This window comes from Monodelphis domestica, chromosome 4 (genome assembly GCF_027887165.1).
Source record: "Monodelphis domestica isolate mMonDom1 chromosome 4, mMonDom1.pri, whole genome shotgun sequence".
Taxonomy (NCBI): Eukaryota; Metazoa; Chordata; class Mammalia; order Didelphimorphia; family Didelphidae; genus Monodelphis; species Monodelphis domestica.
Window position 1 is genome coordinate 348,017,192 of NC_077230.1, and position 25,924 is coordinate 348,043,115.

At 41.4% G+C, this 25,924-nt stretch overlaps 1 protein-coding gene across 3 annotated transcripts in view; it reads left to right on the forward strand.

Annotated features, from left to right (window-relative positions):
• The window catches only part of FCHSD2 (FCH and double SH3 domains 2), a 347,367-nt gene that overhangs the window by 303,767 nt on the left and 17,676 nt on the right, over positions 1–25,924 (forward strand). For all 3 annotated transcript variants that reach the window (XM_056795012.1, XM_056795014.1, XM_056795013.1), the window contains one exon: positions 5,450–5,611. In XM_056795012.1, coding sequence (XP_056650990.1) covers positions 5,450–5,611 — 162 coding nt within the window. The remainder of the gene's footprint in view (positions 1–5,449; positions 5,612–25,924) is intronic.

Below are 25,924 nucleotides of genomic sequence, written 5' to 3' on the forward strand. Positions count from 1 at the left end.
TGTATAGTACTTTCAAATTTTAAAGCACTTTACATAGTCTCATTTTAGCTTCCCACATCTGTACTGTGAGATTAACCTAAAGGCATTATTACTGTAACTTTATAAGGAGAAAACTGAGTCTTGGAGAGTCCACAGTTATACACCTAGGAAGTATCCAAAACTTGATTTGGATGTAGATCTTCTTGACTCCAAGTCCAACATTGGGTGCCACCCTCTACCACTCCAGCCCTCTGATCCAGCCACTTCATTTTTACAGATGAAGAAATGGGAGAAGACCTACCTACAGTTACTCAGTTAGAGAGTTGAGATTTGAACCTAGAAAATTTTAGCCCTATAGTGGTATCTGGGGTGGGGAGCACAAGTTCCGGGGGGGGGGGGGGGGGGAGGAGTAGGAAAGTTGGCTCTCTACAAATCCCAAGTTCTCCCTCATTGTAGGAGAACTTCAACCCTAGAGTAATATAAAGGAGTACAGGACATGAAAACTCCCTGCAGGAAGGGGTCACTTAGCTCTCCAGACACCCCACATTCTTTCCCATCACAAGGGGGTTTCAAGCCTAACGTAGAAGCAAAAGTCAAGAGATCTGTATTAGGCCCCTGAGGAACCAAAGCTCACTGGAAAGGGAAGCAGATTTGTCTTGACTCTTTGTGGGCGCAGGTACAAGTCTTTCACATGTTTCATGGGCTAAATAAAGCCTGTCCTCTATTCACTGTTTTGTTATCTTGAGTGCTAGAGCTTTTACCTTTTTTCTGTGGAGACCTAGACATTAGCCAAATTTTTATATTCCCAAGGGTAAATAGAGGGAGGAAGCAAGACAGATTCTGATGTTGCCATGGACAGCTCTGGTTAGAGGGCTGAGCTAAACGAGATTTACATGAGAAACTTGCAAGATTGAACTTGGTGTGCAAGAGTCCAGAGCTTTAGTTGTGGGCCACAGGTTATTTGCTCAAGATTCCACAGGTAGTAACAGAGCTGAAATTTGAATTTAGTTCCTCTGATTCCAAATCCCGTGTTCTTTCCACAGCAGCCTTCTGCCTACCTCCATCACTCTTAGTGCTGTCTTGAGCAGGATTGCTTTTATCTAATGTCCATAGATATATTCCGTTTTTAAGCTTCAAGGAATCTAGAGAACTTGGATAGGAAAAAAAATATTACATCTCTACTTTTGCCAACCTCTAACTGAAATTCTACATTTCCTTCAATTATTTAAAAAACCTTATTCTAGGGGGCAGCTGGGTAGCTCAGTGGATTGAGAAACAGGCCTAGAGACGGGAGGTCCTAGGTTCAAATCTGGCCTCAGCCACTTCCTAGCTGTGTGACCCTGGGCAAGTCACTTGACCCCCATTGCCTAGCCCTTACCACTCTTCTGCCTTGGAGCCAATACACAGTATTGACTCCAAGACGGAAGGTAAGGGTTTAAAAAAAAAAACAAAAAAACCTTATTCTAAGCAGTGGTCAATAGGTTTCCTTAGGCTGAGACTGAAATAAATAAAAAACTTAGTCCAAAGTCAGGTGGAATCAATCTTATCCCTCTTTCACATGACAGCCCCTCCAGTACTTGAAGAGAGCTTTCATGACTCCCCTAAGCATTCTCCAGGCCAAACAAATAATGACCCCAAAATGACTTTTCACTGATCCCCTAGAAAGTCATTGTTCCCAATTGCCATTTCTCCTTCTGACACTGCCATGAATATCTTAGTGCCCTTTCCTGGCATTCACTCCCTTGTTTCCCCTATTTCATTTAACTTGGGGCTGTCTCCACATGTTAAAAGGAGCACTGTTAAACTGGAAAGTGTAAGAGAGGAAGAAAACCAAGATGGCCAAGGGGCCTCAAGCTCATGTTATACAAGGATAAGTTGAAAGAACTAGAAAGGTGTAGCCTGAAGAAAGGAAGTCTTAGAAGAATGTATTAGAAGAGTCATCCCATCTAAGAATTAACCTTCTCAACCATTCTGAGCATCAGTGAGAATAGTAACAACCTTTAGTACCTATCCGATAGGATCACTTTGAGAATTTGAGATCATTTGTAGAAAATCTTTTATAAACTTTAAAGCTCTATAGAAATGTCTGTAATTATCATTGTTGGCCTTCAACTCTCCAAATTTCAAATTTCCTCCTCTTTAAAATAAGGTTAAACAGGGGACAACTGGGTAGCTCAGTGGGTTGAGAGCCAGGTCTAGAGACGAGACATCCTAGGTTCAAATCTGGCCTCAGACACTTCCCAGCTGTGTGACCCTGGGCAAGTCACTTAACCCCATTGCCTATATCTTACCACTCTGCTGCCTTGGAACCAATATCCAGTATTGATTCCAAGATGGAAGGTAAGGGTCTTCATAAAAAAATTAATAATAAGATAAAATAAGATTAAACACTGTTGTACAATCAAGTGTAATGAACTTCTCCATTAGTGGCAATGCAGTGATTCAGAACAACTTAGAGGGAATCTATGAGAAAGAACTCTATCCACATTCAGAGGAAAAATTGTGGGAGTAGAAACACCGAAGAAAAACAACTGCTTGATCATATGGGTTGAGGCGGATATGATTGTGGTTGTAGACTCTAAATGAACATCCTAGTGCAAATATCAATAATATGGAAATAGGTCTTGATCAATGACACATATAAAACCCAGTGGAATTGCTCATTGGCTATGGGAAGGGGTGGGGGCAGAGGAGGGCAGAAAAGAATATGATTTTTTAAACCAAGGAATAATGTTCTAAATTGACGAAATAAAATTTCTAAAATAAAATAAGGTTAATAATTCTTTGCATGTTCTACCTCACTGTGTTAATATTTAAAGTTATTTTGTAAACCCTTAAGCTCTATATAAATGAGTAATTGTCATCATCATCATTATACAAGTAAATAAATAAGTTGTGGTTCCTGGGGCAGCTAAGTAGCACAGTGGATAGAGCACAAGACCAGGAGTTGGAAGGATCTAGGTTCAAAAAGACACTTCCTAACCATGTGACCCTGGGCAAGTCACTTAACTTCAATTGCCTAACCCTTGCCACTCTTCTGCCTTGAAATTAATACTAAGATAAGGAGTAAGGATTTTAAAAAGAAGAAAAATCATGGTTCCTATCTCAATGGAACTAAGGCTTCAGTAGGGGGAAAATAAGGAATGCATATATGAAAATAAAATCAAACTAGAACATGGAAAATAAGGTATAAATAGGGTTCCATTTGCAATCTGAGAAAGGAAAAGCTCTTTTCAAATGAGTAGGGAGAAAACCAGTGAGTGAGACTGAACAAAAGAGAAAGCAGTTTACATAATGTTAACAAATATTTAAATAATTTATATTATAAAGGGAGAAAGGGCAATTGCAAAAGTCATGACTAAGAAAAAAGAAATCACATTTTTAAGTATTTTTAAATAAGTTTAAGCTAAAGCATCCTGTCATCTGGACCTATTTGAGAGGAGAAAGCTTTCCTGGGTCAAAATGAGGTAGAAAACAACTTTCTTCCAGATGCTCTAGACCTGTGTTGGCAAAGCCATGTCCACTCCATTCCTCCTCACTCATGAGGACATTTTTAGTATGTCCACCCCTCTGTCTAGCCACCCAATGTGAGCACTTCCTCCCTCCATTTTCTGGGGTAATGTGGGGAGCTTGAAAGTGCAATCTGGGCATGCAGTTTCAAAAACGTTCAACACTCCTCTAGACTATGACAATGTTATTTGGATATCATTTGATTCTTAAGGGAAAGTAGGCCAACATAGCCTCCTGTGCCCCACACTCATTTGCCCCTATTGATGCCAAACATTGTTCATGAATTCTCTAGAATATAGTGCTTGATGTGAATAAGTTCAGTAAGCCAATTCTACTACAGTCTAGACCAAATGGAGAATGTCTAGCCAGGGAATGAGTCAGAAATAGCATCAGGGTCTGAATCCCCTGAGTATTCATTTCTCAAAGATTTTAGAGAAGACTTTTTTCACTTATGGATTGAATTGTTTGCATATCCTCTGAGTTCCTTTCCAGCACTCCTAGGAGCTTGGTATTATGTTTTAAAATTTACCCTGGATTACCATTTTGTATTAGCAGTTGGTGATATGAGACTAAAACTCAGGTGAGGGGGGAAGGGGGAGAGAGACAGAGAGGGAAAGAGAAGGGGAGAAAGACAGAAAAGGGGATAGAGAGAGGAAGAGAGACAGAGACTCAGACAGAGAGAAGGGGAAAGAGATGGAGAAAGAGAAGGGGAGAGAGACAGAGAGAGGAAATGGGGAGCGAAAGAGAGAATAACTGAACTTATAGGAGCTATTGAAGATCAGCAAGTAAAATAATGGAAAAAATAGGATCTAATACAGAATCTTGGGGTGTGCCCATAGTTAGTGGGTATGTTGTAGATAATTGTACAACAAAAGGAGTGTTCAGGCAATTGGGAAGAGAACCAAGAGACAAAAATGTCATGAAAACCCAGGGAGGAGAGAAAAATGAGGAAGTGAGAGTAGTCAACAAGATTACACATTGCATAGAAATTGAGAAAAATGAGGATTGAGAAAGACCAGTGAAATCATAGGTCCAGTAAATAAAGGACAAATATTGTGGCAGGATCCTGCTGTCATACTCTAGAAGCTTCATGACTTCTTGGTTCATCTGAACTTCTAGCAGTTGGGAAGTGAATATTGAACTTGGAATTAGGAAACCTATGATTAACTACTGGCTCTGCCAGTTAATTGCTTGTTGTGTTAGGCAAGCCACTTGGTTCCTCTAAGTCTTGGCTTCCTCATCTATTAAAAGAGGATCATTGAACTTATACCACTTACCTCAGTGGACTGTAGTTAGGAAAGTACTTTGTGAACCTGAAGGCACTGTGGAAATGTGAGACGTTGTGATTGGTTCCCTTGCCAAAGAGGAAGCTGATGCCCCTGTGTCTGCTCTGTTCTGTAGCCCAGAAAGTGATGAGTGAATGAAGCATTTATTAAGTGCAAAGAACTATGGTAGACCTGATCCCAAGCAGTTCTTACTCTAACAGAGAGAGAAAGAGAGAGGATACATGGGGCGGGGGGGGGGGGGGGTCGGCTGCAGAGCAGATGGCAAGGCCCAGGCCTCCTTAAGGTACAATACAAATGATTGAAAGTATCGGGGGCTTTGGTGGCAGGAGCTCTGAAGGAGGCCCCGACTTCAGCACCTGCAGAGGCAGTTGATAGGTCATGTCTCCACATGGGTTGCTTCACTGGGTGATGGGCCAATCTATCTAATCAAGCACGTATGAAGTGACTACTATATGCCAGGTGTTGTGCTAGGTGTTGGGACTCAAAGCATAAGGGAGCCAACATTTTATCAGAGGAGATAAAAGATACACATCAAAGTCTGTGCAGAATAAACATTTTCAAAATGAATGCAATGTCATTAAATATAAGGCCGTTGGGAAGGATTCCAAATGTGCACCAAGCAAAGGCAAAATAATAACCTTTTCTAATCTTCTTCTCCAAATTTGTCTCCACAGATAATTAAGCTAAAAGCTGAAGCGCGCCTAGACCTCCTGAAACAGATCGGGGTGTCTGTAGACACGTGGCTGAAGAGTGCGATGAACCAAGTGATGGAGGAGCTGGAGAATGAGCGCTGGGCCAGCCTTCCCGCAGTGGCCAACAATGGCTCCCTGCACTTGGTACTGCTTCTCATTTCCATTATTGACTGCTCTTCCTCTCATTAGCATCTGCTGCTCTCCTGTGGGACCCAGACTGCTTCCTAGGCAAGGGGAGAGAAAAGGGAAGGAACGAGAGCCTGACGGACTTAGGATGGAGAAAGCTGGGGTTCGCATCTCAGCTGGAGCTTGGGCAAGTCACTGAGCCTGTTTCTCATCTGTAAAATGGATACTAATGTCAGCACTCACTGTTTCCTGAGGTCACTGTGAGGGAAAATGTTACATAAACCTTGAGGTACCATAGTAATAGATAGTGGTAGGTCCCAGTTATCTAATGCTTTAGAATGTATAAGATTCTTGCCCTCTAGCAGCCCTCGGGGGGGCTGATATCAGACATAGTATCTCATCTTACACATAAGAAAACAGATTAATGGGGCAACGTGACATCCCATAGTTACAGAAGCTCACACACAAAAGCCAGCCTCCTGCCCAGGGCACGGTGCCTTCTCTGAGCGGCTGGGATTCGGGTTATTGTTAGCGTGGTGACTGATCTACAGTAGCCTCTTCCTGCATCTTCTCAGCTGTAAAAATTAACCCTCCCTCCTCTTTGCTGGCAGGCAGGGTGATTAGGGGGAAAGTGCTTTGTGATCCATAAAGCTCTCCAGATGAGAACAGTTGTTATTTCCAGTGGTCAGTACATGGCTTTTCTACATGCAAGAACAGAAGTAAAGGAGAGAACAAAACAGACACAGTTGCACAAGATTCCAAAGCCAAAGTCTTCTCTCACTCAAACTTAGGTGGGACCAGCCATGCTCACTCCTGGGGGAATCTCTGTTCTCTCCTGGAGATGGAGACTCGGATGGAGAGCATTACGGAGGAGTTGGAGCCTTCTGTGATGAAGGGGGCAAAGAGGGCGCAGACAGTAACACTCAGCCTGGTGCCCCTGGAGGAGCCTGTGCCAGGGAGCAGAGCCCACCTCAGGGCAAGGCAAGAAGCAGAAGAGCCAGGTGGAAGAATTGGCTTCTCCCCCTCGTATGTGTGTCTCCTTGGACAGTGAAGATCATAACACATCCAGGATCTCTTAGGTCATTAGCTGGGGAAACCCACTGTACAAAACATACTGTAACTTAGTTAAATAGATTTTGAGTCCCCGTCACTCAGACATTCCGTGACTTTTGTCTTTGTAGTTCACCCATGATTTTGTGGCCCCTTTTGGGTTTTCCTGGCAAAGATACTAGAGTAGTTTGCCATTTCCTTCTCCAATTCCTTTCACAAAGCAAACAGGGCGAAGTGACTTGCCCAGGGTCACACAGTTGTATAATAATATTGATTGACTGGTTTATTTGTTTAAAAAGTATTTTGTTAACCTCTAAGCCCTGGAAAAAGGTGAGCTTTGCATTTTACAAAGCGCTTTTATATGCAATATTTCCTTTGGTCCTCAATACAAATCCCTATGCAGTAACTAGGACAGGTGATACCAAGGGGAAGCAGTGCAATAGTATAGCAAGTGCCACTGTAGTTAAGAAAAATCTGAGTCTGGGGCCTGGCTCTGCCACTTAATAGCTCTGTGACCTAGGGCCTCCCAGAACCTCTGTTTCTTCTCAAAATTCAGGTGAGTAGGGGGCAGCTGGGTAGCTCAGTGGATTGAGAGCCAGGCCTAGAGAGGGGAGGTCCTAGGTTCAAATCTGGCCTCAGACACTTCCCAGCTGTGTGACCCTGGGCAAGTCACTTGACCCCCATTGCCTAACCCTTACCACTCTTCTGCCTTGGAGCCAATACACAGTATTGACTCCAAGATGGAAGGTAAGGGTTTTAAAAAAAAAAAATTCAGGTGAGTTGGGTGAATTAGGCTAGAGCCCAGAAAGCCAATGAGCACCGTTCTGAAGGATGAGACCCACAATCTCATAGCAATTAGTAATGGAACTGCAGGATCCTACCTCTTCTGCTACTTATTTCATCCTCATACCATTCAGCTGTCAGTAACCCTTTACTGGAAAAATCAAAATAAGAATTCCTGGAAGGTTCATCATCTTCTTCATATCTAGTTTGTTTTCCTGCTGGAAGAACATTTGCATGATGAAAGATGAAGCTGTTATGTGGGTGTACATTTGTTGGCTTTGAATGTCTGTGGGAAGATTTTATGTCAGATTTATTTCTAATTCACTATTAGATATAATGATGTAAGTGGGTGGCTCTTTTTTTGACTCAGCTCCTACAGACTCTAGTCAGTGGCCAAGTTGGCTTGGGAGAAAGGAAGGGTTGTTTTTTGTTCTAATCTTTTTCAAAGGCCCAAAGGCTCTGGGTCACAGTTGAGCCCTTCCCATTGCTGGGGTGTAGCATCTCTTATTCATTCACAAAAGGTAGTTGTCCCAGCTGTAGTTGGAGAGTCTAGTGTCTTTGCCATGGTTGTGCCTTAGCTAAGATGCTTAACTTGTATTTTTCTCTAGACCAGGGCCTTTATTGGTCAAGATAGTCCAGGGGGGGAAAGGGCCCTGTTGGGTATAAAAAGACTCAAAGAAAAAGTGCTGATTTATCTCATTCTGCATTTCCAGCCTGTCATACTTGCCTTTTTGTTCTTTTCAGGTATTAAGAAGTTTTCCATAGCCCTTAAAAGCTTGTAGAGAGCTTCTTCAGCAATTCTGCCTGGTAGAAAATATAAATAGTATCATTCCCATTTTGCAGGTGAGGACATTGAGGCTGAGTGAGAATCAGTAACTTGCCTAGGATCACATAGTACATGTTAGAGCCAGGACTCACCTAGGTCTGCTGGCTGTAAATTCAATATTAGCATGATGCCCCTCCTCTGACTGCTACCATATAATCTTAGCATCTAGTCCAGTTCCTGCTTGAAGCACAAATCCCCTGTTCCGCATCCCTGACTTCTGCCATCCGCCCTCTCCTCAGACACCTCCGGGAGCCTCCCAAGGTAGCCCATGCCATTGTGGAATGGCCCTGGGGCCCACCAAGTGCGATGGAGCTGGTGGGTGTCTCCTGGCACTTGGTCGGGTCCCAGAGCTGGAAGGGGCCTCAGAGACTCCCAGGGAAATCCCGGGATAGGTCCCAGGGTCTCCCTGGGCAGCATCCCTGCAGGCAGAACATAAATGCCCAAGCTTCCCTCAGAAGCCACATCTTTTCTGCTGGCTGACTTGTGGAGACATTTGCAGCTATTAATAGCAGAATCAGGGAGTTGAAATTCTTCTGATTTACTATTACTGATAGTGATAATAGCCAAAATTTATATAGGGTTTTTTTTTTCTTTTTAAACCCTTTCCTTCCATCTTAGAATAAGTTGGTTCCAAGGCAGAAGAGCAGTATGGGCTAGGCGATGGAGTTAAGTGACTTGCCCACAGTCACACAGCCACTTCCGTCGGCTTAAGACCAGACTTTTCTGAGTTCAGGCCCAGTGCTCCATCCACTGTTCCAGCCAGCTGCCCCGTGTGTAGCGCCAACACTATGTGAAAGATATTTGTCTCCCTCGGGATGGTGCTGATGTTCCAGCTTCTCTCCTGCCACACAGGTTGGAGAATCCAGCTGCGGCAGGGGAGCAGAGCGATGGTCCAGCTTGCCTGCCCCGAGGAGAAGCCCGTGCCAAGGCTCTTGGTGCTTCATTTTAGGAAGGAGGTGGACGGGCCGGCAGCCAGTGCCTGGGGGAGCGAGGGGGCCAGAGAGCAGCTGATCAAGAACTAGCTCAAGAGCCTGGGGAGATTGAGAGGGAGGAAGAAGAGGGGTCACATGGGCTCTGTGCAGGCCAAAGGGCGGAAGGAACTCAGACCCGTGGCAGAAGACTTCTGCGCGGAGAGACAGATTTCAGGGAAAACTTGCTAACGATGAAAATTGGCCACAGAAGGACTGGACTCCCTGGGAAGCAGCGGCTCTCCTCTCCCTGTAGCTTCTGCTTGAGCAAATCACAGGATCATCCCTGAGGATTTCATGCTCTGCAGCCACATGGGATCAGACAGCCTCAGAGGCGGATCCCCTCCAGCTCTGGTCAAGGACGACGCGCCTGGTTTTCCCTGGGCTTGCGTCCAGGCCCTGCGCCCCAGAGCAGCCGAGTGCCGTGTCAGCGGGTCTGGAAGGGGCGTCTCCTGGGCGCTTTTGGTCTGCTTTTCCTTTGCTCTCTGGCCTCAGGTGCTTGTTACACAAGCCAGAAACTTCTGTCACTCTTCCCCTTCGGAGTCTGACGCCGCACTTGACTCGGGACCGTGATCCATGCTGGTCCTCAAGCAAACTGGCTGGTTGTGGAATGGAGAACGTGAAAAATCTTATTTCAGCTTCTCTGTATTTCCTCAGTGTTGTACAGCTCAAACACATTTGCTTCTGCACAAATGCAAATTTAACTTTCCAACTTCACACTCTGCAGTATTTAACTTAAAAAGTTCATGGACTCTGCTCTAGCGCAAATGAAACAACTCACCATCCACCATGCAGATCCTGTTATCTCCTGCTTCTGTCCCTTTTCACATACAATCCCTCCCCTCTGCTCATCCTATTAATCCTCTAACTTTTGAATCCCAAGATAAAATGTCACCACCTCCAAGAAACCTTCTCTGATTTCTCCCAAAGTGTCGCTCCCAGGCAGAAATTATCTTTCCTTCCTTCAGCCTTCCACAAATCTTTTTAGGTTTCTTTCGTTATTAGTTTCTTTTCTTTTTAAGCCCTTCTGTCCTAGTGTCAATTCTAAGACAGAAGAGCCTCAAGAGCTAAGCAATATTGGCAAAGTGACTTGTCCAGGGTCATACAGCTAGGAATGTCTGAATCCAGATTTGAACTCAGGTCCTCCCAACTCCAAGCCTGGCACTCTATCCACTGGGCCACCTAGTTACTCCTACTCACTAGGTTTCTTATGTGCTTATCACACTATAAATTATATTTTAGGCTGCATATAGGTCTTATCTCTCTCAATAGGTGATAAACAGTGTGAGGGTAAAGACTGATGTATTCATTATTTATTGTAAAACTAAGTGGTGCTGTGAATAGAGTATTCCACCCGGAGTCAGGAAGACCTGAATTTAGATCCTACCCCAGACACTTACTAGCTGTATGAACCTAGCCAAGGCACCTAATCTCTCTCACCCTTGGTTTTTTCATCTGTAAAATGGGGATAGTGTCACCTACCTCTAATTTGTTATGAGAATTAAATGAGATAACATATTACAGAGCTTTGCAAACCTTAATGTGCTCAAAAAAAGTTCATTATTATTTATAAATATTTCCCTCCCAACTCTAAGGTTTCTCATGTAAGTATTTTCCCCATTTTATAGATAATAAGACTGAGATTTGGGGAAATGATCAGGTCCTTGATCTGACACTTACTAGATATGTGACCCTGCTCCTTGCATTACCCATTCACAGGGTCGTTATGACTTTATAAAATGTTTAATTGTTCTAGAAATAGGAATCAGAATTCTTTTTTTTAATTCTCCCCATTTTCTGATGACACAACCCTATAGTACCATAGGAGATGTTTGATGTTTGCCAAACTATGTTGAATCAATAGGAACCTTTGACAGGCCAAGTGAGAAGAAGGATCAAGAAGAGCTGTCTGGGGATGGATGTCATTTGGCAGGTGATGAATGACAAGCCAGCATCCTCTCTAGCTCACTGCCTCCCTCCCATCCAATGCATTTTCCAGGGGCTCTTTCTGTTCTCCCGTGGAAGGAGGTCTCTTCCCGACTCGGCCTTCGGAGCTGCGCCGCCCCCTCAAGCTTTTCCACATGCCAACATGTTCTCCTCTGCCGATGAAGCCCTTCCTTCCCAGAAGGAGCTGGACCTGCCTGGAACAAGTGGCTCTGCATGACCTAGAGAAAATTGGGGCATGCTGGCCCAGAATGGCCCAGGCCCCAGGCTACTGGCTCAGAAGTTTGGGCAAGAAATGGACAGTCAAGGGACCAAATTATTTGTTCCACTGTAGATGCCAACAAAAGCTTCAGTCATCACATTAGAATTTAATGCCATCTGGAAAATGTGGTGAAGACCGCAGTTCTCTCTTAATAGCATCATTGGGAAACACTCACACGGTCCAGCAGAAGATAATTATTTTTAAAATATGATAGTCTGTTTGCTTAGGAGACGGGGAAGGACCCATTTCCTTGAACATTGACTCACTCACTCTCAGTGCCTCCAAGGTCATTTATGAACCACCTCCTACGTGTGAGTCAACCCCTCCCCCTCTCCACCATGCCTGAGGACATTCCTCCCATCACCTGCCCTCTGCCCAGCCTCCAATGGGAGCACTTCTTCCCTCCCCTGTCTGCAGTGTGAAGGTTGCCATTTGGGCACTTGGGCTCTAAACGGTTTGCCATCACTGGCCCAGGTTCACCCAGGCACAAGGAAGAACTAGAACCCAGATGTTCCTGGATCCAAGGTTGACTCTCTCTTTACTAGGCCCCATGCACTGCCTCTTATTCATTATTAATTACCAATAATATCATTACTGGGGGAGCCTGCTTCCCTCAACAAGGAAAGGGCCAGGAGGGACACTTCCAATCTGCTGCTGGACCACACGGAACATGGCCTGAAGCTCGGTGAAAGCTTTGAGAAGAGGTCCACACCATCCACTCTGATTTTAAAGCACTCTCCATAGACACTTCACATTAAGGAGAACTCCAGGTTAGCAAAGGAAAAGAAGGCTCATTTATACAACCACGCATTCCTGGATCAGCACCTCCAAGGACTGTGTTCAGAGAAAACAAAAGACCTATCAGAAAGATGGTGTTCTCAGCATTAATCTCTACATGGGTGAACAGAAGTGGGAAAAAACTCTGCAGCCGCTTTTCAGGTCAAGAAAACAAGAGCCAAAGGAAGCGGTAAAATCCAGGCATGGGTGGAATAGCTCCTGCTTAGGCACCTTCTCTACCAGTGAGGACCCCAGCGAAACCCCCAGCTGGACCAAAAGGCCACCTGAGTAAGGTCACACTCCACCTGAGCCTCAGCTGGATGCCTTGAGAGAGACGGGACAGTGGAGGATGGAAAATTGAACTGATGAAAAACTGCATCGGGAGCCACCCTGGGGGTTCAAGGGACGGTGACCACAGCTACAGCAGCAAAGGAGAGGAGCCAGCCAGCCTCCTCCCCAGCCAACCCCGGCAAACGACCAGATGAAGAACAGCCTTTGAAAGAACTTACAATTGAGGAAATTTCCATGATGTCAGCTACTAGCCCTGGAGCTCCTGCTTCGATGATGGGAGAATATGTGGAGGCAGCGAGATGCCAGCAGAAAGAGAGCTTGTGGTGGTGATTGGGATCACGGAGAAGTTTGAAGGTGGAACCTAGCCATTGTCAGCTGGTTTGTGAATGATCCTCTCCCAAGATTTTACCTAGATCTGTAGAGGAAATAACTAAGAGGGATTTCTTGTTGTTTGGTTAACATTGTGGATGAAAAACCTCAACAGACCAGCTGGGGTGGTCTTGGTTATTTAAAGGTTGAGTGATAGACATCCTGGATGGTCACTAGTCTGGAGTTGTCATCTTCATTGCCAAAGCAAATTATTTGGCTTTGGGGGGGAGCAGCACTCCCAAAGTGGGTTAAAGCCTCTTCCAATGATTGACCGTGTGGAGATGAAGGCTGTAGCCTTCTTTGCCTAATTAGACCCAACAGGCCAGTGGAGATTTTCTTTGTCATAGACTTTCAGAGGTAGAGTGAACTTCGTGTATGATCCAGTCCAGGTTTCTCATTTTAAAAAAGAGGCACACAGCTAGCTAATAAGAGGGAAGGGCGTTAAACTAGCTCTTTCTCTATTGTACCATAATGCCTTCCATTGTTTTTAATTAACCAAATATTTATTGAATACCTACTTTGTGCAGAGCTTAGGTATGTAGCAAAATCACTGATCTCCATACATCGAGCAATCAGATATAGTACTTTAACTGTGAAAGTCACAACTACCGGTTTATTTCTAGTTTGAATTTGAGCCAATAAAAATTGGCTATGTACAAAACAGAAGAACTTATGTGTGAGTGCATGGATGAAATTGGAGGTTTGAGTACTGAGTTGATAAAAGAAACCCATTAGTCTGTGTTCATCTTTCATTGGACATAATTGATTCAGTGGATTTTAAAAGGAATCGGTTTTTAAAAAAGAAATAATAGGGATGAATATGAGTAGTTAGGGGTTAGAGGTGGAATCTACAGAATGTATGAACTAGAAGTAAGTTGGGTTTTTTTAATCCAAGGGGGAGTTTGGAAGCATGGAATGAGAGCACCTTAACTCTTGTTGATTTGGGGATATACAACTATATTTAATTCACAACTTGTGGGGGGGGGGTGTTTGTGTTTTTTTTTTTAAACCCTTACCTTCCATCTTGGAGTCAATACTGTGTATTGGCTCCAAGGCAGAAGAGTGGTAAGGGCTAGGCAATGGGGGCCAAGTGACTTGCCCAGGGTCACAGAGCTGGGAAGTGTCTGAGGCCAGATTTGAACCTAGAATCTCCCATCTCTAGGCTTAGCTCTTAATCCACTGAGCTACCCAGCTGCCCCCACAACTTGTGTTTTTATATAGCTAGAAGCAAGACAAAATGTGCCTTCTTATATACAGATCTTCTGCAAAATGTTTAAAATACTGAGAAAATGGGGGGGGGGGGGCGGTATTCTAAGGCAGCAATCCTGTCATTAAGTATACCTGCAATAGATCTCTATACAGTTTAAATGAACATCCCATTGACTATAATTAAAATACAAATTACTTAAGAAAATTCTCCTGCTTCTGTTTTCTGGGCTTAAAATTTTTAAATTAATATTTAGCCTTTTGCCTCCCTGACTTCCATCTCCTACTTGCCAACTCTTCAACCCCACTTCTGAAGTATAAGGAGAATTTGAATCTAGATGTGAGATACAAGCTTTAGCTCAGCTTATCAACTCAGTACTCAAAGGAATTACAATTAAATGGAACCAAAGTCAGGGGGCAGAAACAGGAGTGGGCCGTGGTAGGTAAAACCTCTTTTACCTTACAAATTGTCCAAAGAAAGCTGGAAGTTTAAGTAAAGGAGGATAGACCTCATTGCATTGTGATCTTTATGTGTTTTTTGGTTCTTACCCAAATTTCAGGCTTTTTATATAATCTTTTGGTAGTGTTGATATTAGAGATAAACAACACCATTATTAGTTTATATTGTTGCTAGAAACTGCTATTATTAATTCACCTAATTTCTTTGAGCCAGATTTCAGTTATTTCAACTAAGGTTTCTTGTGTACGCTTTTAAATTTTAAGTAAAAACAAATGCAAAAGAAAGCAGGCAGGACCTTGGTCCTAACATCTCCTAGTCAAGAGGTTTATTTGGTGATCATCAAAAAGGATCATGTAAATTCATTATTTGCACATGGCACTATAATTAGTTATAAAGATATAGTAGGCTGGTAAGAGAAATATGAAGGGTAGAAATTCTAAGAATTTGCAAACTTTGGATGACAATTTGGATGTGGAATTTTCAACACTTTGAAGCACCTGATGGAATTTTTCAAATTCTTTTTTATCTGTTATTTGTCTCCCATCATTTTGTGTTTGTTTAGAGACTGGTAGTCATTGGTAGATAATCAGAAATCTCAAAATATTTATCTTTTGATTTTCAAAATACCTATTATACAATGCTTAAATTTTATCTCTAAAATCACAGTAGGATCTTTAATTTTTTTATGGGTTTTTGTCTGTGATGTTTCTATTTGCTTATGGTAGGAAAACTTCAAAACTCCAGAATTCTCATTTCCATGATTAAGATACCAGATTCAGTAGAACTGTGTGTGCATGTTTATGTTGTATATTTATATGTTATTTTAAAAGAAATATTCTTCTGTGGATGTATATTAGGTCATGATAAAAATAGAATGATTCCAGTGTGGTATGGCATTTTGAAAACTTAGTATAAGTTGAAGTAAAAGACTAATAGAATAATCATTGTCACTGCTGTTGCCATTTCTTCATCATCAGTTTTGTCCAGAATTTGTTTTAACAAATTAATAGAAAGTTGTCTGGCTCTGTGATGACAGTTTTTAAAATCTTGTGCCTATTTTGCAAGACCACCTGCAGACTGTGAAGCCAAGGGTTCCTCCTGCCTGGGTGTGGTGACTTAAGTAAAATAGTGATGAATAGAAGACAGCTTTCGTACAGTTTCACAGAGAAACTTGGCTTTATTTTATACCCTCATGATCACACATCTACTTGGCACATAGTTTCATTATCAACATACATGTTTCCATGGAACCTAACAACAGACGTGAAGCCTAAGGAGATAGTAAACAAAACATTGTTACTAAGTGCAGGGTCAGAGGGTAGAATCATAACCCAGATATAGGTTGGGGAATTCAGAACACAGATTTGCCAGAAGTTTTTATGACTAGAAAAAAGGGTCCTATCTAAGTGGGTATATAAGAATCCTTAGGTTTAATTTTGTAAGTGGGATCTCCTGGTAATATTCTGGGGGGGGACAGAGTGGAACATCTGTATTAACCCTGAAAGCATATTGCTCTCATCCATTTTTCCTGGGGCTAAGTAAGAATAATAATCATAGCTCTTCTAATAACAAGGGGATATTAATAAGGAAAGTCACTTAGGGGGGTTTCATTGTGTGTTTCCATCCTTTCTGGGGGCTGTTTTACAGTCCCCGGTTTCCACATGTGACCATGTCAAACAGTGTGATCTTTGATGACTCCCAGCATGCCTATATAGTTCATTTTTCATAGCTGCTTTACTATAGGATAGGAATATGTATATTGGCATTTATGTAAAATATTTATAGGGTAAAGTTTTATAGTTTATTCTTTTTTTAAAAATCACTGTATTTAAGAAATTAAAGTCAACAATCCTTTAATAAATATATCATTATTGATAATCCTTATTAGATCTTGTAATAGTAAAGAGGTTTTGATCAAGTATTTATTTGGGGAGAAATTGCCCCAGGAAAGTAGACACAGTAGGAACAAAGACATAGTCTTATACTGTTGTAAATGAATGCAGTTGTATGTAGTGTGCAGTATTGGAGAATTAAGAGAGAAAATGAGCCTAATTATCATATTTTTGCCAGAAGACATTTGAATAAATAATGAGTGATCAGCATCTTAGTGTCCCAAGCCAAAGGTTTCCTGTTGTTTTCATCATAATCCTCTTTCAGTAAGTAATAATAGATAACATTTAGGTAGTCCTCCATAGTTCCAAAGTACTATGTGAAATACATTGTCGCATTTGATGAAATATAGTAGAGGGGCTTCCCATTTGGGGATGGATTAGAGGTCAACATAGAGTCAGAAAAACCTGAGTTTGAACAGTTGATACATATTGGGTAAGTTACTCACCCTTTCTGTCCCTCAAGATCCTCATCCATCAGGTGAAAGAGCTACACTAGAGTAACTCTAAATTCTGTGATCCTATGGCCCTCCGAGATCCTTTTTAATGGCTAGGGCCATGTGATGACTTGAGCCCATATTTTCTTACTCCAGGTCCAGGACTCTTTGCATTATACCAGGCTGCTTTCCAAATAAGTACATATGTGAGTTTGTGTGGACCTCCCCATAACCTCTTTCACAACTCAAGGTTGTATAGCCTGACTCTCAGTTATATTTAGGGGAGGTTACATGCCTGGAACTGAGCCAGCCCCCCAACAATAGCTGGCATTTTGTAAAAAGGAATGAACTCTAGGAAAACATGACCTAGATACAAATTCTTGGTGTTAAATTTATTGTGGAGTGGTTCTAATGATTTGGATAAGAGGTTAGGAAAGAGGTTAGATGCATTTAACGCCTCAATCACTGGCTTTATTCTCTTCCATGTCAATTGTCCCTGAGAATCTTTGCTGTCTAATTGGATAGGTTTTTAACTCTTCACTGATCTTTGCTTCTAGAATAAAATATAAACTCCTTTACTTACCATCCAAGTCCTCAGTTTGGCTTCTACCTAACCAGCCCAGCCTTATCTCACAACTATTTTCTTTCATTCTAACCAAACTAAACTATTCATTGTTCATTTAGTCAAATTCTTTTTTCTTCTACTTTGGTGTGAGTCATCCCCTATTTCTCTAATACACTCCCTCCCCATCTCTCCCTACTGAAATCTCTTCCTTCAGGGCCCAGATCATATGCTGTATCATGTATTGAAGTCTTCCTTGATCCCTCCTCCCATCTTCATATTCTCTGAGTGTACTTTTGTCTGGATCTTGATTTGAATTACTATAATATTCTACCTGCATAAGACTTACTTGTATCCATACCATAGAACCATAGGATTTAAAGCTGATAGGGATCATCTGGTCCAACTTCGTCTTATAAGGGAGAAGATCCAAGATCCAGAAAGAGGAGGTTATTTGCCCAATGTCACAATGAGCATTAATGGATAGAGGTAGGACCCGAAACCAAATCTTCTGACTCTAAGCCATGGGGCCTGCCCTTCCAGCATCTCCTCTGTAGTCAGAAATTTCAGAAAATCACTCCTAAAGGAATTTAGAGAAAGCAAGACCAGAATGATCCAAGTTTAGAAAGCCTTAAGAAAGGAATTTTCACTTCTGGATATTCCATCTGACTGTGCCATCTTTCCTCACCCTCTATGTGCCACCCCTGGGCTGCCAATAGAGCCCTTTCAACCACAGCATCATGATAGAACATTTTGAGTTGGAAGGGACCTGAGAAAACATCTCTTCCAATCCTCTCCTTTCACAAATGAGAAAACTTGCATTAACTCCTTTTTCTTGTGATTTATAACAAAGGCATCAAATTTGGAGTCAGCAAAACTCCCAAATGCCATCAAGCCAAGTGAAAATGGAAAATGTTTAACAAAACTGACAAAAAATACAGCACAACATAGATAATGGTAATTTGTGGTTATCTAAATCAACACCCAGATTGCAGGGATATGTTTCTATTTGAGTTTAACACCCCTGGTTTATAGGAGTCAGCTTGGTGAAGTAGGACAAATATTTATTACTATATGAGACTCAGTTGTCTAACTTCCTATAGCTAATAAGGAGGATGTAGTCAGTCTTTTGGAAACAATAAAATTTTAGATTTTGAAGACTTCTGCTTTATCACTTTCAAATCTTATCTGAAGCATGAAGTCTTCTAGGATAGAGAAATATGGTCATTGTAACTGACATCCAGTCACCATATGTGACCTTTTTTCCTATGGGAAATTAGTAACAGAGTCAGGATTCGAACATGGATCTTCTGACTCTTAACCTTCTCTGCACTAGACCATGCTCCCCTCCTTTATTCTCTTTCTTCACGTTATCTTTTGTTTTCATTCTATAGTCTGAGATATAGTCTGAGATAATTAATTGTTTCTAGGCCTTTTCAAGTGCTATGTGGCTGGCTGACATCAGGATTCTCACGACTCCCTGGTGTTTTCTCTTCATCACAATCATTCATTAACTTGAGGGGAGGGCAACACCAGGCTGGTGTACCCTCTGACTGCAACTTTGTTCTAGTCAACTGTGAAATGAGCTAGTGGAGGGAGACAGCCAGAGAACCACCCCTTGGAATGAAGATTCCCAGATCGCTTTCCCACTTTGTTATCCATTGGTGATAACAGCCAGGGGGGCAGACTGAGCCCCAGAGCTGTCATCCTTGTGAATGGGAGGCATTCCCAGAGCCTGTCCCCCAGCCACCCCGAGAGACACTGGAGCAGAGCGTGCAGCTTGAGTTCAGAGAGCTACGCTTGCATCTTAGTTTCACACGTCCCCCTTGGGTAGCTTACTGGGCCTGTTGGCGAGTCCCTTCTCCTCGCTGTGGATAGTGTATTTGTACTACCTGCTTCTCAGCACTGTTGTGAAGAATGTGTTTGTAAACCTGAAAACACTATCAAAACAGAAAATAATGTTATTTGTCCCTGGGAGCTCAAAAAACGTGATAATGTTATTGTAGCTGTCCAAAAATGTGGCTTCGACTGCAGGAAAGAAGGGATGAGAGCCAGAGCCCTCCTAGAGAAAGGTCTAGTTCATAGGATCAGAGAGAGGACAGGAAAATTATTTTTAGGAGTTAACATGTGGAAACCAACAAGACTCAGCAAAGGTCCTCATGTAAGAGGAGGGAAAAGCGGCCTCAGCACTGCAGCACCGTGGCAGACCGGAAGAAGAGTTTTCCTCGTGCAGACACGTGCCCACATATATGTCCACCCCACCCCAAGCTCCGGAGGCTGCTCCTGGGCCCATCCATCCCTTCCATGGGAGGCGAATGACACCCAGAGAAGAAACGCGCCATGGTGCATCTCATTCAGTGCTGTCAAAATGAAATGTTCTCTCTGGTAGAACTGAAGCCCCAGGCCAAGGGACAGCGAAGGCAAAAGGAAATTCCAAGGATATTTTTGGAAACTGGTATTTTTTTCAGCCTGCCAACATCAGCTTTCACTTGAGTTTCATAGAAGTTCTAGATGGAGTCTTCATTGTCATCTCCACTGACAGTCTTGTAACATGTAAACAATTTAAGGAATGTGGGATAACAGGGAGGACAATCATTGTGTTTTAATTATTTTTCAGGGATGCTTTCCATCAGAAACATAAATCCTATGTGACAGTGTGGTGTTGAAGCCACACATATTACAGAACCCCAGAATGCTATTACTAAGTGAGGCTGCATAGAAAATAGAATGTCAGAAGTGGGAGGGGCCTCAGAGTCTATAGGTTACAACAGATTTTACAAAGAAGGAAACTGAGACCCAACAAAGGAATGCCTTTGCTCACATGACTTGGAGGTAGAAGATCCAGGCTCAAACCCTTACTCCAAGCTGCCATGTTGCGCTAAGTCTCTAGTGCATTAAGGTTTGCAGAATATTTTCCTCTCCACAGCCCTGTGGCATAGGTCATGTGGATATTATTATCACTGCTTAAGGAAGAGGAATCTCAGGCCAGGCTAAATTGATTCACTTGCCCAGGTCACAGAGATAATAGTTGACAGAACCAGGCCTTGATTCGAATCTTCTTATTAAATAGTGCAATTCTTCATTGAAAAGAAATTGAGAGACTCACAAGATGAGGGGAAGAGGCCATTTCAAGTAGGCTGAACCAAGATCCCCATCACAAAATGAGCCCAAGCCAAAATTGGGACACTAATGCTTTTCTGGTGGAGTTGTGAATTGATCCAACAATACCACTCCAGGGTTTGTATCCCAAAGAGATTTTTTTAAATGGGGAGGACTTGTTTGTACAAAAATATTTATAGTTGTGCTTTTTGTGGTGGCAAAAAATTGGAAACTGAGGGAATATCCCTCGATTGGGAAATGGCTAAACAAATTTTAGTATATGATAGTAGTGTAATACTCTTGTGCTATAAGGAATGATGAACTGGATGATTTCTTTAAAAACTGGAAAGATCTACATGAACTGATACAGAGTGAAATAAGCAGAACCAGGAGAACATTATACACAGTGACTGAAACATTGTGGGATGACCAATAGACTTTGTTAGTAATAACAATGCAATTATCCAGGATAATTCTGAGGGACTTACAAGAAAGAATGAAAGAAAACTATAGAAAAAATCTGGAGAAAGAACTTTTGGAGTAGAAATGTAGAAGAAAACGTGATTTATCACTTGTTTATATGGTAATATGATTTGGGGTTTGGGTTTTAAAGATTATTACAAAAATGAATAAGGGGGGAGAAATAAAAGCATGCCTTAAAAATTAGAATTGGGCATATGGAAATTAATGACTCTCTGAGACATCAAGAAACAATCAAAGTCAACAGAATGAAAAAATAGAAGAAAATGTGAAACCTCTCATTGGAAAAACAACTGATCTGGAAAATAAAATCTGGAGAGATCATCTAAGAATTATTGGACTACCTATAATCCATGATCAAAAAAGAGCTTATCTTTCAAACATTCTGATGAAAATAACCAGAGCTGAGTAGAAAACTTGATTCTAAAATACAAAACACAAGAGAAGGCAAACATCTTTCAGGAAATTATCATGGAAAACTACCCTGATATTCTAGAACTAGAGGGCAAAACAGAAAGAATCTACCAGTCACCTCCTAGAAAAGATCTCGAAAGGATAACTTCAAGGGATATTATAGCCAAATTCCAGAACTCCTAGGTCAAGGATTAAATATTGTAAGCAGCCAAAAAGAAGAAATTCAAACATCATGGAGTCATAATAATACAAAATTTAGCAGCTTTTACATTAAAGGATCATAGGCTGGAATATGACATTCCAGAGGACAAAGGAATTAGAGAATCTCTTAGCCAGAAAAACTGATCATACTCCTTCAGGGAGAAAAAAAAATGGGTATTCAATGAAATAGAGGGCTTTCAACATTCCTAATGAAAAGACCAGAGCCAGTGGAAAATTTGACTCATATACAAGGCTCAAGAGAAGCATAACAAGGTAAACAGGAAAGAGAAATTTAAAAAACATTTAATAAGGTTAAACTGTATACATCCCTTCGTGGGAAGACAATTCTTGGAACTCCAAAATCCTGTGTCATTATTAGGGCAGTTAGGAGTATACATAGACAGAGGGCAGGGACATGAGTTGAATATGATGAGATGGTATAAAATTAAAATAAGACATGAGAAAGAGAAATGCATTGGGAGGAGAAGGAAGGGAAAGATAAAATGGGATGTTATCTCAAATAAAAGAGACATGAAAGAGCATTCACAGTGAAGAAGATGGGAGAGGTGGAGAGGGGTGCATGTGAACCTTACTCTCATTGCAATTGGTTCAATGAGGGAAGAACATTACACAATTAATTAAAAGAAAGCTATCATCTCCTACAGAAAAGTAGGAAGGGAAGGGGATAAGTGAGGGGTTGTAGGGCTGATAGAAAAGAGAACAAATTGGGGGAGGTAGAGGTCAGAATCCAAATAGGGATAAATAGGATGGAGAGTAATACACAGTAATCACAATGGTGCAAAAAATTTTTACAAGTCTCTACGAAAGGCCTCATTTATCAAATACATAGAGAAATAAGTTGTCTATATAAGAATACAAGTCATTCCCCAACTGATAAATGGTCAAAGGATACAAAAAGGCAGTTCTCAGACAAAATAACTAAAGCTCTCTATAGTCATGCCAAAAAAATGCTCTAAATCACTATTAGAGAAATGCAAATTAAAACAACTCTGAGGTACCACCCACTCTGATCAGATTAGCTATTATGACAGAAAAGGAAAATGTCAAAATTCAGAGGAAACATGGGAAAGTTGAAACACAAATGTATTGTTGGGGGAGTCATGAACTGATTCAATCATTCTGAAGAGCAATTTGGACCGGCTATATAAAAGTATATGCTCTTTGACCCAGGAATACTACTACTAGGCTTGTATCCCAAAGAAATTCTTTTTTTAAAAAAAGACCTATATGTTCAAAAAAAATTAAGTTCTTTTGAGGGGTTGGGGGCAAAGAATTGAAAAGTAAAGGAATGTCCATCAATTGAAGAGTGGCTAAGTGAGAGTATATGATTATAATGGAATACTGTTGTGCTTTAAGAAATGACACTCAGGAGGATTTCAGAAAAACTTGGAAAAGTTTAGACAAACTGAAGCAGAGTGAAATAAACAGAACCAGAAAAACACTGTGCACAGTGATAAGAATACTATACAATGAACAACTATGAATAACAACTATTCTCAGCAATGCAGTGATCCAAAACTATCCCAAAGGATTCATGATAAAAAAAAATGCCATCTGCTTCCAGAGAAAAAGAATTGTAATGATCTCCAAAGGCCCTTTTAGTGCCAACTCTAAAATTATATGGAATGGAATTCTCTATTCCTGTGGGTCTAGGTGGTTAAATAATAGGCTGTTCTTTGAACCAGGCCCCTGGTTCAGAGGCAAAGTAGATCTAATTGGATATGGTGTATGCCTGCTTTCTTTGAGAAAACTAAGTCTGATTAGCATTCCTCTTTGCACTCTCAGTAAAAGGTTATAATGTTGGGGGGGAGGGGGGGGGAACAACCACCATCACCATTCATCATAAGCTCCTCCTGCAATCCTTGTGTCTGATCCACTATAGAGATTTGTGTTCTGGAAGGGTCCGGGAACAAGTGTGTGCTATACCTTGTTCATGTCCCTGAAAACATGAACCAAGAATGGTGAAAACATGAGCCAAGTGGTGAAAGCAGACTGTGCCTCAGTAAAGATCCCAGAAAAGAATTTTGGGGTTCCTGTTTTTAGCCCAAAGGGAAAACCATGACCAGGGAAGGTGATATGTTTATTGCCAACCTGAAGAAGCTAAAATGAGTAGGCACCCCATTTACTTTTATTATTGATGATCCTTTAGATCATCAGATTTTGTGGAGAACTCCTACATCCCTTGGAAGGATGATGCCCTGGTGCTATGTTGGAGCTTAAGACCAAAATGCCTGGAGAAAATCCCCTGACCATTGTGTAATTGATTTCTGTACTCTAGAACTCCAATTCCCAGCATACCATGTTCCTTCTCATGTTAAGTGCAGGCATAGGGAGGATATAAATTTGGTGTAGCCCCACCTCTCTCTCTCTTCCTGTGATCCTGTTTGATGGAGGTGGTGTGAGGTTAGTGGCAGGAGAATCTACTCACGTGGCCTTATATTTTGTTAGATAATTATCTTTTTATTCCTACAAGTGATTATTAATAAACTTTATAAAATATAATACTTGGAGTATTAGACATTAATTTTAATCTAATACCTTGCAGAAGATGACAGTGTTATAGTCCAACTCTAAGTGCCCTGAATGCAGCACTCCAGCCACATTCCCCACATTAAAGAGGTTGTCATCTTGATGCCCAGTTGTAAAAACTGAGAGCACTAGCCTGATGAAGTAAAGTCAGGAGGAACAGAGAAGCCCTTAGGGCACCAGCATCACCCTTCCTGTCCAGATGGACATGATCAAGGATATACTGCATACTCATACTGCAGTGTGAGAATCCCAGAACTGAAGTTTGAACTGAAGATGGGTCCTGGGCAGCGAGGCAAGGGGTTGTGTAGGGGGACCTTTTTTTATTATTATTAAATTATTTAATTAATTCAGAATAAATTTCCATGGTTACATGATTCATGTTCTTTCCCTCCCCTCCTCCCTCCCCACTCCCAGAGCCAATGAGCAATTCCACTGGGTTTTACATGTATCATTGATCAAGACCTGTTTCCATATTATTATTTGCAATTTCAGTGGTCGTTTAGAGTCTATATCACCAATCATATCTCCATCGAACCATGTGATCAAGGAAATGATTTTATTTTGTGTTTCTACTCCCACAATTCTTCCTCTGAATGTGAATGATAGTGTTCTTTCTCATATACCCCTCTGAATAGTTCTGGATCACTGCATTGCCACTAATGGAGAAGTCCATTACATTCAATTATACCACAGTGTATCAGTCTCTGCATACAACATTCTCCTGGTTCTGCTCCTCTCACTCTGCATCAATTCCTGGAGGTCATTCCAGTTCACATGGAATCCCTCCAGTTCATTATTCCTTTCAGCACAATAGTATTCCATCACCAGCATATACCACAATTTGTTCAGCCATTCCCCTCAAGGCTGGGATCTTTGAGTTTATTGTACACTATCTTGATGAGGTCATTTACCCCATTCCACTGATCCTCCCTTCTGTCTCTTAGCCAATACCATATTGTTTTGATGATCGCTACTTTAGAGTACAGTTTAAGATCTGGTACTGGTAGGCTTTTTTTTTTCATTATTTTCCTTGATATTCATGATCTTTTGTTCTTCCAAATGAACTTGGTTATAATTTTTTCTAATTCAATAAAAAAAAATTTCTTGGTAGTATGGTGCTGAATAAGTAAATTAATTTGGGTAAGATTGTCATTTTTATTATATTAGTAATTAATGTTTTTCTAATTATTTAGATCTAGTTTTTTTATTGTGTGAAAAGTGTTTTGTAGTTGTGTTCATATAATTCCTGTGTTTGTCTTGGCAAATAGATTCCTAAATATTTTATGTTGTCTAGGGTGATTTTAAATGCATTTTCCCTTTCTAACTCTTTTTTTTTAAACCCTTACCTTCCGTCTTGGAATCAATACTGGGTATTGGTTCCAAGGCAGAAGAACAGTAAGGGCTAGGTGATGGGGGTCAATTGGTCACACAACTGGGAAGTGTCTGAGGCCAGATCTGAACCTAGGACCTCACGTCTCTAGGCCTGGCTTTCAGTTCACTGAGCGACCCATCTGCCCCCTCTCTTTCTAACTCTTGCTGCTGAGTTGTGTTGGAAAGATATAGAAATGCTGATGCCTTATGTTGGTTTGTTTTGTATCCTTCCATTTAGTTGATTCTCTAGGATTCTTTAAGTAGACCATCATATCATCTGCAAAGAGTGATAGCTTGGTCTCCTCCTTGCCTATTTTGATGCCTTCAATTTCTTTTTCTTCTCTAATTGCTACTGCTAGTGTTTCTAGTACAATGTTGAATGATACAGGTGA